The 18922-nt window shown below is 40.4% G+C and overlaps 1 protein-coding gene across 1 annotated transcript in view; it reads right to left on the bottom strand.

The window, feature by feature from the left end:
- Positions 1 to 246: 246 nt before the first annotated feature.
- Positions 247 to 18922, bottom strand: part of TPD52 (tumor protein D52) — a 128994-nt gene continuing 110318 nt past the window's right edge. The window contains exon 7 of the mRNA XM_054815295.1: positions 247 to 530. Coding sequence (XP_054671270.1) covers positions 377 to 530 — 154 coding nt within the window. The 3' untranslated portion in view covers positions 247 to 376. The remainder of the gene's footprint in view (positions 531 to 18922) is intronic.

The following is an 18922-nucleotide window of genomic DNA, read 5'->3' as shown; positions in this document are numbered from 1 at the left end:
CCTTGACGTTGTTCTGTATGAAACACCACGACAGCAAGCTTTGGACTTCTTCCATGGAAGTATAATGTCTTAGATCAACATCCCTTTGGGATGGGAAGACAAACTCTGGAATTCTTTGTACAAGAATATGCAAACATTCAACTAGTAGTACCTGCAGAAGATCAGTTAACCTTTCACATTTAAATATAAAGGCAAATAGTTAGAAAGATGAGTGAATAAAAATGGAGCAAGAATCAGGTATGATGTGCATATTGTCTTTTATTGATCTCGTTATTTACATAACCAAGCAGACAGAAATTTTTCATTTATTTCCTGAGGAAACATTTCACTCATATAATTTGCTCTAGAGCACAAAGTGCATTTATTTACATGAAATTTACTCCTTTTGCTTTGTTTTCCTGCTTTCGACGAGCCCTAAAAGCACTGCATCAGCTTCCAGCAAAGTTGTATCAGTTGTTGCACCCAAGAACCTAGCTGTGAGTTCCAGATCCAGCAGTCTCAGACGTACTCGGGTTCCTCTCTGATATTTTCTGTGAAGAAAAGGGGAGAGGTGGAAGAAGGTAAGTTTTGTTAAGCAACGGTCTTGTATCTCCTAAGGCTGCTCTCCTGTCTGCAGACCGAAGTAGGAGCCCCATGGAAAACAACATGCTGCAATGGAAGTCCAACACTGTTGTAATGCATCGGCACTCAAACTGCTGGGACGTACTCTGCAACACCACAGAGGCAGCCTCTCTTGATACAATCCTGGCCATGGAAGAGCAGACACCACCAGATCCCAAGAAAAGCAGTTTATTATATAGGAAACTGTTTGTGTCTTCCATCCAAATATTTTACTGTATCATCTGCTATCATGCACACAATTATCTGCAGGACAACGTATCATTAAAGGGGAGGACAAGTCATCATTAGATCACTGGTGACATTGCTATTATCAAAAAAGTATAATGCCATTTAACTATGGTTTACATTTCCAACTCTGGGCCTCAGGCAAGGGAACTTTTCTTGTCTTATCCCCTCCTCCAAAGAGTGGGTATCATCTGCAAGTTTTTTATTACATATAATTAAAAAGAAACCCCACAACTATTGTAATGAAACATTCCGCCTAGAGGGTTGGGTTTTATTGTTTTACGGTTTTTTTCTTTCTTTTTCCTTTTAAGTCAGAAGATGCGAGTGTTCAACGTGTTTTAAAAACAGACCTTGTGTCAAGATGGCCATGCCAAATTAGTGAAGATTTTTGAAATACTAGCATCTTTTATAACGCACCTGGAGAGCTACTGATCAAAGTCCAGCAATAAAACTGAGAATTATTCTTCTTTTGAAAGTTCAAGCCATACCCATTTTTTTCCTAGTCAAAGCATAAAAAGCTGAAGATGACTCAAAGCTTGACCACCTTTAGCAAAAGCAAGCTTGAAACACTCTCCAGTTACAGACTGGAGAAAATGTAACAGGGAAGTCTGGTTGAACGCATTTCCACCTTGCTCATTTTCACCTTCAGTCTGGGCAGACATCTTTACTCTCTGACAATTGTTGGCTAGCACGGAGCAAAACCGAACTGAGTTTCAACATTCTTTAGCACATCAAACCAAGATCCTTTTGGAAAACTATACATCTTAAGAAAAGACACTGAACTTGCATATTTTTACCACTTTCTGTCAACTCTATCTTATATGAATTTCCTGTGGCTCTTGGTTAATCCTGGATAAGGTACTTGGTTATGTTACAAACTGCAAAGGAAGATCATTTGATGCCTCCACTACATGGGGTCCTTCGGCGAGAAAGGTTTCTGCCAATGCTCGTCCCAATGAATCCTGTGATGATCTGCACGAATCAACGCAGTAGAAATACCGCATGCTTTCTAAAAACCATGAAATTGAAGTCCTTCATCTGCCCAAAATGCAAGTGATCACTGTTGCAGTGAAGAGTACAGCACAGGTACCAAAGGCAGGGAACAGCTTATGTGAGGCTGTTACCTGAATAGCTGGAGAAGATCAATTCTGCCCCTTTCTAGGCAAAATATTTGCATTTCAAAACAGAACAGTTTCATAACTGATGACAGTAATTCATGAAAGCAAATGTGCAATATTTAAGAGGAATAAGACAAGGGAAAAACAAATCTAAAAGACAGTTGATAAGATCTTAAAATGGACGGTATTTTCCAGGATTTGTTACACTTTTTAAGAAGATAAAGCTCTCCCAAGAAGTCAAGATGTTTTGAAATAAGAAGCAGAATGAAGAAGCAAGCTCCTCACTCCTTCCAGCAGCCAACAGCTGAACCTTAATGAAGATGCCAGCTGACTAGTAATTTTAGCCATTTGGGTATACGGGAGAAATCTACAGAAAATTCTGTGGCATGAACCCAACTTTTACCTTACTGACAGCTGCAGGCTAGATGGGCTGCCTTAGCATCCAACCATAAAGTTATCCTGATCCCTAACACTATCTTTGGTGTAAATTACCAGATTTCTCTGCATTTATCAATGAGTGTGAGGAGTGGAAGAGGCATGAGAAAGGATAAATTTAAAGGAAAAAAAAGAGAGAGAAATTAATTTTTGAGACAAGGCAAAAGAAGAGGGAGAGAAGGATATCTGAGAGGAAGAAATGGTCTACGGAAACAGAAAAGAGGGAGCTGACACCTTATAATGAGAAAAGAAACAGGCTTGGGGAGATACAAAACAGGATAAACGGTAAAGCAGGTGACAAGAAAGCACGGAAAACGCTGTAGGCAAATAGTGTAGAAGTGAAGAAAACTCTATACAGAGTAGAGCCACAGAAGAGGAAAAAGTCACTGAAAAATAAAGACCGCATGAAACTATTAAAGTTTGAGTGACACTAAACTCAGACCTGTGAACTACAACATTCTGTGCTGCTTTTTAAAAGATGAAGAATAGGTTTTTGACCTAATAAAATTTAATACTAAAACTAGTGGCTCTGTGACCAATTTTAAAGACCAGCAATCCCTCTGCCTTTTTCTTCTCTCCTTTCTCATAGAGCAAAAGCAGCTCACCGGTAATGGAAAGGAGGATGCTTTTGTGAAAACCAGGTTCAAGGTCCAACATATTTCTACGGAAGATTGAACCGAACAAGGTTTATTGAATTAGAAGTCCTCTCCCTATTTGACAGCGTGGAGTAGCAGAGATATTGAGTTCCATCTTTGTAACTGAAACACAAAATATTACTTTCATCATGCAACAGTTCCTTTTGTGCTGGTTGGTAGACTACAGTGGTAAGTGTTTTGCAAGTGAATAGATGAAATTAATTTTTTCTAATCAAACCTTTAAAAGTGCTATTTAGAACCAGGAAAGGCCATGAGGAAAATCTGTGAAGAAACTGTACTTCTCATGATTAATACATCTAACTTAATAATAAATTAATAATCTTAAGCATGACTTCCCCCATTTTAGTATTACAAAGACTTTGCTTATTGTAGTTTGCAGAGAACTTTGCTCAAATTTCCAGACATGCCTTTAACATATATTGGTAATGCTAAATCCAAGCAATTGTATTTTCATAAAAAGAACCACAATCTTCAACGCTGCTTCAGTAATTCAAGCAGATTCCAGATACTTTAATCGTACTTTATTATTAAAGAAGGTTTTCCAGTCACAGCACCTCTGCTTACAAAGAGATCTTGAAGAACATCACTTTAAGGAGCTGACACAACTGCCAATTTGTATGAACATAAACATTTGGGTTTGTGACAGATGTTCCCTATAGCTGAAACACTTTAGAATAAAGGAGAAGTGGAAGATGCAGAAAAAGTAGAAACATGAACACAACGTGCAGTGGTGGTCTATCCACCGCATTTAGAGCAAGAGGAAATGATAGGTTGCTGTATGCATAGTAAGCATATTCTATCCACGAAGGTATTTATCCTTAGAACAGATAAAACTATCCTATGGCTAAAGCAGAAGCTTGAAGCGGGACCCAGAAACAAAGCAGGCATTTTAATATTTTCAGGAACAGTGTCCTAGGAGACACAGGACACCAGTATAAAAGGAAAGAAACCAGCTACTTCATTTTGCAATAGGACTTGCTTTATTTTTAAGTAACAACGCTGGTATTCAAGACCATCCTATCTCGTGACCATCAGCAGGAACCATTAACCTTCACCCAACCCCCAAGCACTGTGTTTGTCAAGGATGCACGTGTTTTCCTCCTACCACTTCCTACTGCCAGGTAGGAGGATTAAATTCACTCTGAAGTAAATGAAGATAGTTTGGTTGCATATATAAGTCAAGGTATAGGAATATTCTACAGAACTTCAGAAAATTTTTTTGCAAGTAGAGTCAAAGTTTTCTCCCCTTCTATAGAATTTATTTACAAGAGCTACCAATTTTAACCCTTTGGGAATGCCAGTTTTGGCTGAGGAAAGCAACCCTGGCTAACACCCAGCTTCAGAGATGGGAATCCATCGGCTGTGCCGCTCAGCTGCGACCCTGTCTCAGGCCAGTGTTGGTTGAGCACCCACTGAAGCACCCACCAGAAACCTTCGCCTCAACTTCAGCCAAGGGTCAATGGGTTCCAAAAAGCTTTCTCTAGTTTGAATGAGTGCTTGGAGGCTTCTCTCCATCTCTTCTGGAGCGGGTAAAGCACTGGGTACAGGTGCACCTTTCCTCAAACGTCCACTTCCAGGAGATGACTTTAAGTTAAGTTGGAGGTGACCCAAATATTTGTTTCAGTGCTCTTTGTAATTTTTGGACCATCATGGAAAAGAATTTTAAAAGAAGCAAGATGAAAATCCTTTTTCTTATTTGAACAAGCATACATCACCAATATAATACAGTATGTAAGAGCACAGCAAAAGCATACAGTACAGCCTTGCTAATGTCAATTAATTTAAAAGCAAATACAAAAATGAAAGTTTGTGTCCTCTTATGACATTAAAAGTAGGACCTTTTATCTTTGCACACAAATATCAAACTACTGTGTCTTAACTTACATAGGGTAGGGTCTTCTCTTTGCTGGACACACATAAATAGCACTTCCAAACTTAAGCAACTTGAAAGCTTCCTTCTGACTGACTATATCCCTTTTATTGCAATTTGGTCCCTATCCTAATCCTTTCACTTTTGCACAGACACTTTAAATCTCTCAAAATCTTAATGATTAATTATGGAAACAGCTAAAACCCCCAAAATTCCTCAGTCAAGATTTTAAACTTGCAATTTTAAAAAAGTAAGTAATTTTACTATGTCCCCTTAAAACATATGTATAAACAGAAAACCCCAATATTTTTACATAATAAAACTGGAGGGGGAGGATATGGAATGGCATAGTTAAGCTCTTGCTAACTTTCAAGAATGCTGAGGGGGAAATGTTCTTTTTTTTTTTTTTAACTTAAAAGTCATTTCAGGCTACAGCAAAAGGTTTACAAAGGGAGTTACCTTGGAAAGCAATGAGCATGTAAAAATGAGGAGGCTATAACTAAAAATGTTTTTTTGATCCTAATTATACCATTTGCTACCAAGAAAATGGGACAGTGATTTTGCAGGTGTGCAATTTCACATGTAGAGGAAGCATCCTTATTACTACACGGCACCAAGAATTTTATTCAAACTCTAAATTATAGGTGCAGACATGAAAGCATTTTGTTAAACTATCCAATATTTAAAACTGCATGTGATCACAAATTAGCAAGCAGTCCTTCTTCTATTAAAACTACTCAAGTTATTAGTTTGAAATTTAAAGCAACAAACCTTCTATTCTTGGAAGCAGTGCTACAAAAATAACAACGCAATTACAGAAATGGTTGAGTCTCACCACGTCTTGGCTAGTATTTCCCCCTCACTTTAAAAATGCCTTCACAGATACCCTCTATTCCATACTAGAAAAATACAGGACTGCTATTTTGAGACAAATGGAGTATTTTAGCTTATAGTCCCTCTATTTCATTACTGGTTTTTAGTCTCCATTGGTTCCTTTTAGAATGATAACCTGCGCAATGCAAGGCGGAATGAACTCGCTGGGGCTGGCTATGACCACTCTCACCCATCATTCATTCCTCTGAGCCTTCTGTCCCACTCCTGACAAATATGCATTTCTGAATGGAGTAGGAAGGCAGCTATTAAACCTGGGTTTTAATTCCTATACTGAGGGTGCCATTTAGAGAATTTAATTTGAATTTTTTACATTTCTTGCATCATTATTTTTTAATGTCTCCCAACACATTCTAGCGATGGCTTTCAAAAACTGCAGTGAAAGGAATCCCTGGATTATCTCCCGTACAAAATATATTAATATAAAACACTCCAAGGACAGGGTTAGAGTTGAGCCATGGTACTCTCAGAGAATGCCATGAGAAGCCTTGATGTTTTTCATTTTTTGTAGTGTGAGAGTTTCAAAGCGTGTTTTTTAGATCTATTATTCACGAGGTTTTGTTTCAGTGCCTTAACAGAGTACAGTACCGAACAGTTTAAGATTCTTAATGGTTTCATTTCTTTTTATTATGTGGAAGACATCACATTATCAACCTCAGGAAAAAAACCCAACAACAAAAAAAAGGTAATGAAGTAAATTTGACCATCACTTTTTCTCCAGATTTTGTTCTCACCATTCTCATCACTGTTCAAATCCACCCAAAACCATCCTGCAGCTCCTCCCCAGTAATATGGAAATCACAAAGCAACCCCAGACGCAAGCCCACCCCTACCTGACCCCAACCAGCAGCAAAGCAGTGCAGCTGGGGTGGGACGAAGCTCTGCACGGAACAATTCATCTTGTTTCTCAAAAATGTTTTGAAGCATTCACAGATGCTGCCCCAGCCCTTGTTGGTCCCAACTTTATCAGGCAAGGGAAGCCATACAGCCAGCTTAAGCAGCTACCCTGGCACAGATCTCTATGATTTTTGTATAGAGCACCCTACGATGCCCTACAGGGAAGGAGCACAGGAAAAGCACACCTCACTCATTGCCAGTATGCATAAAATTCTTGTTCGGAAGAAATACAAATGAAACGGACTAGCAGATTGCTGTCAAGTTGAAGGCAGGGTAGTTTTACGCAGTAATCTACACGCTGCTAAAGTGGCTTTTTCCAGCGAGGGACATATTGCACATCTAGTGACGGGGGGACAGCGATCCTGCTTCCAGCAGCTCGACACAGCAGTCATAACACACACCCCTCTCAGTATGAGCTCCTAGGCAATGCTGGGGCAAAAAGACCCAGTCCTAGCTTTGTATGTATGAGCAAGATCATGGGAAGTGGCAGTAGAAAGGTAGTGTGAATTCTGCACAGAGCAGAACATGGGATGGTAAGAGAGATACTAGGAGAGTGTGTAGTATTCTGCTGCCTATCTTTAAAGGCTATTAAAGAGAGGACAGAGAACATGCACAAAACTGAATAAACATGTAAAGATCTTGATCTGTTAAGTTATTAAAAAGATTGAACTGTCCATACCTTCACAGAAAGAAAATACTGGTATTAAAAGGTGCTTAAATCTGTCTGGGAAAATTACGCAATGGCGGGAAAGTGAAGTCCAACAAATGCAAATGAGAATCACAATTTTGCCAATAATATTGATGAACCACTAGAAAAAAAAAACTCCAAGCACTGAGACTTTTCAGCCATTGACGTCTTCAACTGAAGAGATGTCAAAACAGATGTGTTAGTTCAGTTGAGGATAACCTGCCGAAATGTCATGTCTCGTGATAACAGTGAAGTCCTGAGAGATGACCTGAGGGTCCCTTTTGGCTTTTTTGGATGAATTTTATTCATCCATTATTTATTATCATAGCACCCAGTCATTCAAATAAAGGATGGATGCTCAAAATAGGATTTTCAAAGCATCTCTGTTCTCTGCAATCAAACACTTCAAAAAATGCTCCAAGGTTGCTGGTTATATTCCATCAGAAAATGCAATCTTTCTTCTTGTGACTCATCAATCCATTGTCACTTCAGCTGTATTTGCTTCCTATTCAATTTTGTTTTCCTCCTTCCATGTACTAAGCAAGCAAACATGCTGTCATGTCTTCTGAACATTTACCGTTTGTGACACCTGCTTAATAATTTTTCAGAATATTTTTGCTCCTTGTGTCAAAGCCTTTTACAAGGTAAAAGGCTATACTCTGCTAGATATAAGCAGAGATCTAGATGCTCTGCTAGATAAAAGCAGATAAAAGCCTCTTATATTCTTGGAAGCATTTAGCAGAATGCTGTAAGCTTGTGCAAAGCCATCAGCTTAAACAACAGTCATTGTCACCTTGTGTTTTTGAACAACACTAAGCAGAGCCTATGGCAAGCATGTTAAAACCAACAGGTGCTTCATGCACCTGAGGAAGTCCAAAGCCAAACCCCACTTTGCTCTGACCACTGCTAAAGCAGAAGTTTGAAATGAATACCAGAAAGAGTTTGGCAATATTAGCTAGATCGCATGTGAAAAACACCCTGCAGCACTTGAATATAGCCCTGGCCAACTGGAGCTTACAGAAGCAAACACACACACTAACATCACTGCACGTACTGACAGTCAGTGGAAGATAACTACCAAACAGACTGGAAAGAAGAGCAGAATTTGGGGGTCACTCCATCATTAGGGGGTGAAATATTATCTCTGGTTATGTGTACGGAGCTGCCTAAAACCTAACGCATTGGTCAAGCATATTGGCATCTTCGTTCTGTGGGACCCAAGTTCAGGGACCTTATCACCCTTCCCTGTGTCTCCAGTGCTGGCTATTGAGACGACTGGCAGTGGACTGAAAGTGGCACAGATGTAAGTGAATGAAGAATGGAAGTTTTCATTCCTGTAGCTAAAAGAATGTAAAACGCAAAGAAATGTTTTATGAGTGTCATGAAAAAGCCCTGAGCAAACCACTGTGAAGACACGGTCAAGCTCTGCTATTATAATGATATCAATAATCAATTGTTTCTACGACAGCAAAAAAAAAAATACAGCCAAAGGTGCCAAATATTTAAATATAATTCTGTTCCACTCAGTACGGACATTTAGACTCTCAGTAGAACTTCTTAGTTGTGAAAAAATTCTAAAAAGTAACATGCTTGCCTTCAATTCAGACAAAACCCAAAGTACCCAATATTCACTAGAACAGACCAAAAAAATCTTGCTGTAATTTTTGCTAGTCACCACAGGAATCAATTTGCATTCACTAAAACTTTTGGGACAAGATCATTCCCTTTTTAGAGAACGAATTCACAGAATAAACTATTTTTTAAAATGTACTTCTGTCCTGGGTTTGGCTGGGAGTCAATTTTCTTCCTAGCAGCTGGTTAGTGTTGTGGTTTGGATTTAGGATGAGAATAATGTTGATAACACACTGATGCTTTAGTTATTGCTAAGCAGTCAAGGACTTTTCAGCTTCTCATACTGCCCTGCCAACAAGGAGGAGGGGGGTGCACAAGAAGCTGTGAGTGGGCACAGCCAGGACAGCTGACTCCAACTGGCCAAAGGGATATTCCATACCATGTGATGTCATGCTCAGTGTATAAACTGGGGGGAGTTGGCCTGGGTGCACCACAGCTTGGGAACCAGCTGGGCATCAGCTTCAGGCGGTGAGCAACTGTGCTGTGCATAATTTGTTTTGTACATTATTGTTGTTATCATCATCATCATCCTCCTCTTCTGTTCCATTAAACTCTCTTTATCTCAACCCACGAGTTTTACCTTTTTTCTTTTCAATTCTCTCCCTTGTCCCACTGAGGGGAGGGAGTGAGCTAATGGCTGTGTGGTTGTTTTAGCTGCCTGACAGTTTAAACCACGACAGCTTCATGTCACATCAAAGATGAGTGCTATAACCTTTTCTCTATGGCATGGTGAGGTAAGCTTTGACAAATGAAACTTGCAATAGGTGGCTCCTGTCATCTAAGAACTTGTATCAGTTATAGTTATATCATCATACAGTAATTTATACCAGTTGCTCTCTCAGTCCATAACATAAAACATATCCTTTAACTTCAGAGGAAACATCACTCTAAAGGAACCAAATAAAAGAAATCTGAGTCTTTAGTACAAATTGTTGTATTTTTTCTGCTGTTTAAACTATGCAATGATCTATTTTGATTAAAAGATTGCTTTGTAACTTACAAAATGCTAAAAAATAAAGATTATATACTTAAATATATAAAAATTTAGCCAATTATACTACAAAACATTAAAAAAACCCATAGCCCTTCATGCTTATGGCCATCAGAAGCCAGACAAGTTGCTTAAAAGGTGAAAGAAAAAGGTACCCAAGTGAAAAAACCCCAAACAACTCATGTAAAGCATTCTCTAGCACATATTATTCCATCCATCTTTCCACAAGTGATCTCTATCTCAGTTCCTGTCCCTTGCCTTTCCCACGCTGGGACCTTGTCTCAGTCAGATACTTTTCATGTACATAGTCCTAAACCTTCAGCCCTCCAAATTTCAAACAGTTTCCACAATACCATTCTCTTGTTCCTCTTAATACATGTGGTCTCAAATTTTACTCTCTTTCTGATCTCTCATTGTCTCCCTGGGATCTCTGACCAGGCGTTTCCAGTTTTCTTTTTCTACCCTAGGAGGAACTATTAGACATTTTTTCTTGTCCTCTCTTACTACCTCCTCACTTATCCTAGCCCCAGCCCATGAATCCAGCCAACTTCATTCTCCTTTCAGTTTCTTACCCCATCACAGGTTTTTCTTTCACCAGTACCAACTAAGTTCAGTTGTCTTTTTTTTCTTGCAGTGCTTCTGAGTTTTCTCACTCAGCTGATTCCAGTCCCCTTGCACCAGTCATTCTGGCAGGTCTCTTGTAAGAGATGAAAAATAGTAGGTTTTGATAATCCAGACATGGTTATTACCAAAATTCAAATCAGACTGTTTCACCCCCTTACTGTCTGGGTAATGACGCTAGCTATGGGAACAATGACAACGCATTTAAAAACCTGCCCAGCCTTGGTGCTCAACTGTCAAGCTTTGTACAGCTTGGAGAAGCTGTCACACAGGAAAAACTTCAGCAATCCAGGGTAATTCACATACTGTCAGCAGGTTTTTGCAGACACGTCTTCTAACCCTGCTCTGACGCTCCCATCTGCGCTGATGGTAAGTACTGTCCATGTCCTTCCTTTGTCTTTAAACCGCATCGTAGCTATAAATTGGATTTATTCTTCTCTTGGGAGAGCTGCATGCAGAAGACAGGTGGGGAGACTAGAATGGCTAATCCAGTGGCAGTGCGTGCTGGTAACCATGTGAACGTAAGGGCTGGAATATACAGACAGACAGAAAACAGAGCTGCTGAACAGCTGAAGCAGATACCTGAACAGGAGAGATGGGAAAGGGGCTAAAGATGGGGGAAGGCTGGGCACTAATGGTTAGGGGTCTCGGAGAAAGACTGGGAGGTGAAAGGGGATCTGGAAGAGATGCAGGTTGAGGAATACAACTTTGGAGAACATGGGTGAGGTCTGTGGAGAATACTGGGTTGGTGAGAGTTGGTGGGCTTGAGAGAAAAGGAGGAAGAACTGGATGGGGCTCTAAGACAAGAGGAGCTGGAAGTACCATATGGTTCCCCTTTATCAACCAAGGCCAAGGGAGGACTGCTCCTTCCCAAAGGACTGCTGAAAAGTACCAGTCTCTTCCCTGAACATCCCTATTCCCACGTCTTTCCCCAATTTTCCTTTTGGCTGTTGGTGCCTACACAAAAGCACTGCCTGTAACATCCGCCCTCTGGCTTGCTCAGTCACTCTTACTGTTCACCTGTGGCAAAAGTCAAGTCATAGTTACATCACAGTTGGTCTGTAAGATGCAACATATGCAGCTTTCTCAGATAACTGCAAGACATTCCGTGAAGAAGCAATCAGATTTTAGCTAAAAATATCTGACAGTATCAACAGTATGGTCAAAGTCTGACAAAGCTAAAAGAGGATAAAATAGGATCTTGTAGGAAAAAAGCACCACCGTAACAACAGATTACAAACCTATTTCCACTGTACACAAATCATCCTGAAGCATCACTGAGTATGCCAATCTAGAATACATGCCTGCATTTAAATAGCAGAAAACATTACCCAACATTTTAAGGTATGTCAAATTATACTTCTTTAAGTTTCAATTACTTGTTAGTGTCCATTTAATCTGAATGTCCCAAGAACAATCTCAGCTACTTACATTATGAATGAACAATACAGACTGAACAGACTTTTTGACGAAAAAGAGGTCATGGTGCTCCTGTAAGAGGGACATTTTCAGATTTGGTCAGGAAAATTTCTTTCTAAGCTAACACTTGCATTATTCATTCGAATGGCTTTCACAGTTAATAAAAGCCTATTCAGAGACAACATGAAAATTGTACTGGGGAATGGTGCTTTAAAAACACAAGCGGTTTGACATTGTCAGCTTGATTTTCAAGAAGTGGCAAGGAAGAGTGTGAAGCATGGGGAAGGCTCACTTCTCTGCAGAATGCCATGCACCTGCCTTTGAGAAAACCCAGCATTTGATGGTTCCACTTTCTGCTAAAAAAAAATAATATTAAAGAGATCTTAACTGGAATCTGGAGAGGGACAGTTTCGCAAAAGGTGTGTTTCAGATTTTAAAAAATGTGTTTCACAAAACACATGAAACAGAAGAGGAAAATGTATAAAGAATGTCCATGAAGAACACAGTGACTCTAGGCGAAGAGTTAACAGTGAGACAGCTCACCCAGCAAACCACTCACCTGTTGCACACAACGATGTCAGGAGTGAGCTCAGACTGCTAAGGGCAGCTTTTAGAAATACTGAAGGGAGGAGAAAAGCACACCAAATAGTATGAAACAAGGTATTACCGGACGCTATTAAGATATCAGAAATGACAAAAGTTATCCTAATGCTGTAATGCTTGAGGTTAAGGAAATATAGACTATCACTAAATTAACTGTCAAAAGGAACTTAGAAGGAACATCAGAAAATTTAGTTTTGGGGCAATAAAGAAGAAATGAACAGTTGGATATATCAAGAGAGACATGCAGGCAAAAATGGCAGTGGCAGGTTGGAAGCAGACAAGGAGGAACCTCCAGAGAAAGCTAGGAAAGAAACTGCGCTGCTGGGTACAGCAGCAGAACATGTCCTGGGCTCCTGAAACCAAAGGCAGCAGAAGGGTAGGAAGGGTTTCCAAAGGGAATTCTGTTCAGGGGACACTGACACAGAGACAGGAGCATGCTTATAGTTTTAAAAGGGGGAGTTAAGGAAGCAGGAAAAGCTTAGATTGAGTATAATCTAAGCAATTCAGTGAAATTTGAGAGACAAACAAGAAATAGGCCTCAGGGATGAAAAAAGCTTATTTAAGAACAGTAAAAGGTAGGTGCATTCACAGCAGCAGAACTACATCCAGTATGTGGAGTACCCCTGGAAATGAACTAGCAACAACTGCCGTGACATGGTACAAGGAGACTAACCATCTTCCTGATCTACTTGTTTGGCTTACGCATTCTTTCATAACCACTTTATCATCTTCTGGTTAATAGAGAAAGACTGCTAAGTTCTCATTAAACACAATACACAAACATGAACTGAGAAAACATACCAAATAAGGTTGTGGTGTTTGGGGTTTTTTTCCTAGATGTGGAAAGATGAAAGCTCCACAGCAAATTAAATCATTACATCTTTCTCCACAGTGAGGAAACTAGAGACAGATAAAAATAGCTGGGGAAAAAAGGAAGGAACAGAGCTTCTGCCATTAGAGGAACAAACTGAGAAACAAAATAATTAATGGTTATTATACAGAGTTAGGTAACTTTCTCCTCTATAGTCTCACCTGCAAATTCTCCCTAGAAGCAGCTTCTTCAAGAAATTTTTCATCTGTAAGCTCTTTCTTGAGCCATTTTGAAATGGAGCCATACCTCATTTTCTCCATCTTAAACTGTGCAATCTTTCAACTGGATCTACATAGGCAGGCCTTTGACAACAGAACATATTTATTATTGGGGTATAAAACTTCCAACCAAAAGAGTTGAAGTCATGACAAAATCTGTGCGTATTTCAGGACTGGAGACAAAAAAATAACATGATATGGACAAAAGGAACTTAATCTAGATCCCAGCTGACAGGTCTGCGTTTCTCTTGCTCAGTACTGTCAACAAAAGCAGAGCTGGATTCAGAGCTTTAGGTTGCCAACGTCATCAGCTGTGCCCACAGAAGCACCGTGTTCTCTGACAGGCTGTAGCACAGCAAACAATTTGAAAGGGCTGTTTCCTTTTTGGTATGAAAGCTCAGGCAAACACTTAATAGTTTCTAATTTTAAGCTGTTTTCTTAGAACCATTATACAGAAAACCCAGAACAGATGTCCTAAAAAGGATTTAGAAGAAGGCACGTATCCTATCAGATCTTCAAACAATTAAAAACCAAAGAGCCGAAAGTACGACAGTTCTATCTTCACAGTCAGACCCCTTTTGTTAGCTCACCAAATACGGCTGGTAAGACTTCTACTCAAGGCAGCAGAACTGCTGCACATGCCTGGGAGAAACCCCGTGACCATCCAAACTATGCCAACCATACCTTGTACGACTGCTTGCCAAGGCGAGAGTGTTATTAGCCAGGCTTGGCTCAAACAATTCACTGCCCACAAAGCTACTTTAATGTACTGTCTCTACTAGGGGAAAAAAACACAGTAATCCAACAATACATTACGATACTTTCCCATCACTGCAGCAATTCCCACCACAGGCAACACTTTGTCTCCAACAAAGAAGCCTCACATTCTGCGCCTGCAAAAAAACCTATCCATACTGTAGGGATGCCAAGAGGAACATCTGTGTGCTCAGAAGGACACAAAACTGGCTTTTTGTGTGCGTGTGTGTGTGTGCCTGGGTGAAAGAGATGGGGGCGGGGAGCTCTCAGACAATAGCTTGTGTGACTGCCTGGTAAGGAAATGCTCTTTCATTCCCTTCCTCCTTCCTTTAATTTATTTTTTAATCTGAACAAGGGAGTCAAACAGCCACAGTGGTTATCAACTACTTCTCCAAGCCCAGTGAAAAGGGTTAAGTTTCTCTCACGTTACTACTTTCAGCCTCAATTTATTTTTACCAGGAAGGATTTCTTTAGGCGTGAAACACATATATCTACTTTTCATCAAATAATCTGAGGATTCTGGCTCTACTTTTCCCTTTAGCACAAATTATTATGACTGCAATATAGATCTTGTTCATGAAATGCTGAACTACAGACAGTAAAATGTATCCTACAAGACGGATGCATTCGTGGGCTTTGATTATGAACAAACGGAACTTTAAAGAGGAGGGGGAAAAATCAGACAAAAAAAGTACACATGCTGCTGCCTTTCTGAACGTTGGGTCAAGCACTTGGAGAGCAGTGTAACAGAATGTGAACCAGGAACTCGCACTACCATGAAATTAAAGCTGTAATGCAATGAAAACCAGCCCAATGGAAGGAAGTGATTATAGAAAGACTCTCTACAGAGAGGGCAAAGACCATTGCTTCCCGATGAGCATTTATATTTTGTTTTTATAACACCTACTTAATCAGCTATTTAAATAACCCAACAATTCTTTTCTGATGGATTGAAAAATGCTCTTTTCCTCTCCACTTTAGAAGGTACTTTCTGGTGGTGGGACTGTCCTGGCTCAGCGACATTTAAATACGTTCAAGTTCCCGGCTACATGCAAAAATCAGAAGAAACTATAAGGTTTTTTTTCTGGAGCTATGCTTACTAATGCCAATATTCTCCTTTTCTTCCTGCCCATTCTGCAGCTTCTCCTTCCCAACCTGTGTGGTGCAATCTAATCATCTGATAGAGACCACTAACTCGGACTGCTTCATGCCTCATCTCTAACACCAGCAGCACCTCCAAAACTGGGAACAAGTGGCCCAGGGAACCAATTAGCAGCAACTTACCTGTTTCCTCAAATATGTGTAACTCTTTAACCAAGGGTCTGAAATTACATCACCTTCCCTTTGGTGAAAATGGAGCCAGGAGATGTAAATCTGGAACGGAGCTCAGCCTTTCAATCACCCTCTCAAACACTCATCTTGCTGGGAACGTGCTCGAGCAAAACAGGCAGGTTTTGACATACCTGTTGCACACCAGACAAAGAATATGATATTTTCTGCTCACAGTATGCAGTGTTATCTTAGTGTGCCTTCTCCAGAGAGGAAATTGAGTTACAGGAGCTCCCTCAACTCCTGTCCACAGGAAAGGGAATGAAACAGCTCTGTCATCGGGGAGAGGTGTCCACAGCATTTTACTCTGGGTTTGGAGGCACCAATCCGGCACTTCCACTTTAGGGGACTCAGTGCAGAGAGGGCTGAACTCAGGCATGCAGAGTTCAGGTCTAGCAGGGCTCCCTGGGTGTGGAAGAAGTCCAAGCACCTTTACTGGGCAGATCTTGATTACCAAACCATGCAGATCTAAACTGCTTCTCTATGGTGCGAGATCTGATACAGCTGCACTAGACTCCCGACATCAGGAGCTCCAAGGGGTGGGGTGAAAGTGGCTTTTCAGAGAGTCAGCTAAGGAAAAGAAAAATTTTTTAGCTCTTATTTAGCCTTGACCCTGACAAATCAAGACTGATGATGCATTTCTGCACTGGGCTCCAACTTGCAGAAGGTCCAATGCTACCTGAATGGGAAGAGTCAGCTCTAGCTCAGCATTGCACTTAAACTACTATGTCCTGCTGGAACTTGGGATGCAAAGGGCTACAACACAGCACTGCAAGATACGAGCCCACAGCTGAAGAGGCTCGAGGTGAGCAGGTGCCAACATCTCCTGCATGGAACCACCTGGGTGTCCTTCCTAGCGCATCCCACGATAGCCGTTGAGATCCTAACAAACGGAATAAACTGGATATCTCCATCCCAACAACCTTGGAGAAGAGGTGACTGCAAAGAATGAAGTCCAAACTAGGACTCATTTAGATAAAACACAACTAAATACTTGAATGAAGTTAGAGCACTTACTTGAGCTTAGTACTGTGTGAAAGAAAAATGTTTCACTTGTTCTATGCATGAATAAAAATTACCAGAAAATGAAAGTAATTGCTTAATACAATATCTGTGTATGTACAGACAATATATTTTAATTCTCGTTTTGCAGTTTTCAGTGAAACTACTTGATGTAAATGCTCGTGAAAACAAGATTAAAACGGCTGCAGTCAAATGTAAGAAATGCATACAATTTTTAGAGAATTTTTCTTTTTTTACCCTCATTGGTATTACCAAATACTCAACCCAGTTTCAGAGCATGATTGTGCTAGGTTTTGTGCAAACGTGTGCAGAGGCAGCAAATCCTGAAATATTTGCAAACTAGTGCTTGCATTCTCTAAGAGTTCCGGTCCATGTCATTGACGGATAAGTTTACTGATTTCTGTGGGATTACACATACAGCTATGCAATATGCCTGCACAAGTGGGTGCTGAATTGGGGCTAAAACAAAAAAAAACCTGAACCAAAATAATGAAGAACAGATAAAACAAAACAAGAAAGCAACATCTGGACTTTTTTCAGAGCAGTAACTCTTCTTTATGAATGCAACACATTTCTACTCTACTTTTCATATTTTCCTCTAAACTTTAGGCAGCGTGCTGGTTTAACCACGACAGGCAGTTAAACTGAAACTCCCCATATAACTTCCTTTGCTACCCCCTTTCTCCTTATGAGCATTTATTTCTTCTAAAAAAAAAGGTCACCAAAAGTTTCTCTAGCTGGTGTCACAGGATACAAGTGTTCAGTGAGAACATTTGCTCCTAGCTAATGCTGGCACCAACTCCTAGAAGACCAAGCACCTTGGCCTATATCCTGTATTACTGGAGTGAAAAAGGGAAGCTGTTAAGATGCAGTCTCATTTGCTCTCTCTTGCCTACCAGCGCTGTACATTCTCCACCCAACCCTTGATAATATGCAAGAAATAGTCAAACCCTGTATCACGATCTCCTTAATTCATCACTGCAGTTCCTTTGTAGTGCCTCCAAGTCCTGATCTTCCAGGCCTACTGCTGAACGGCTCACTACTTAAGAAAATACAAGTAATTCAGCAAGGGTCTTCACTTGTTCAATCAGAATTCATTTGCACTGTGGCTCTGAAAGGTTTCCCCCAAATTATCTGCAAAATCGCAGGAACAGACTTCAAGCCCCCTCCCCATTTTTCTTTTATCTGCAAAATATTCTACTGAACATTTATGTTTATATTCTTAAAAACACTGAAAAGATATTTCAAGACTCAAAAAATTTAAAACACTTATAAAATGCAGTATGCCTTTTTATAAACACAGGAAATCATTCTATAGCAAACTGTAATTGGATGCTTGATATGTTCACCCTTAGTTTCTGACAAGTAAGAACGAGTTTTGTATTTTAATAGGTTTTGAGGCTGTTCAGGAGTACTAAACTAAATACATCCTGCAAGTGAATTGCTGCAGACTTAGAGTGGTAGCACACATGAACCAAACAGAGTGGTTTTGGAAATATTTGCAGAGAAGCCCAGCATATCCAACCACCACCCATCCATACAGTTCTCCAGGTCACACACCCTTTTGTTTTCCATTTTTAACCTTTTACTCTCTTCTTCTTTTCCCAAGCTGCCTTGAAAACCTTGACTGCCTAACTTACCACCCCCAGACTCCTAGGAACTGTGCTGTAGAGTGCCGTGGCAGAGGCTGTGCATGCACCAGCTTTGCTGCGGTGAATTATCTCAACAGAGCTGAAGGAGAAGGTTGCACTCGTTTGCAGTTGTTCTTTTCGTTCTGCCCTGCATGTAGCAGGAACGTTGGAGTCTACGAGGCTGGGACTGCCTGGTCATACTCACCCAGCACAAATCCGAGCTGCTGAAAGGGCAGTCTGAGCCTTTCTCCTTCACCCCCACCTGCCCACTCCTGATGCTGTCCTTGTAACAGGGCAAGCCTTCTGGCTGCCAACCTGAGCGGGAACTGGATCCATTTGAAGACTAATAAAGGAAAAAAAAAGGCAGTTTTCTTCTGCATCAGCTCTAAGTGCAGCTGCACAAGTGAGATGGCCAGTGGCATTATCC

Source organism: Grus americana, chromosome 2 (assembly GCF_028858705.1).
Source record: "Grus americana isolate bGruAme1 chromosome 2, bGruAme1.mat, whole genome shotgun sequence".
Taxonomy (NCBI): Eukaryota; Metazoa; Chordata; class Aves; order Gruiformes; family Gruidae; genus Grus; species Grus americana.
Note: the sequence above shows the minus strand (reverse complement) of the source record. Positions and strands in the feature narration are given on the sequence as shown.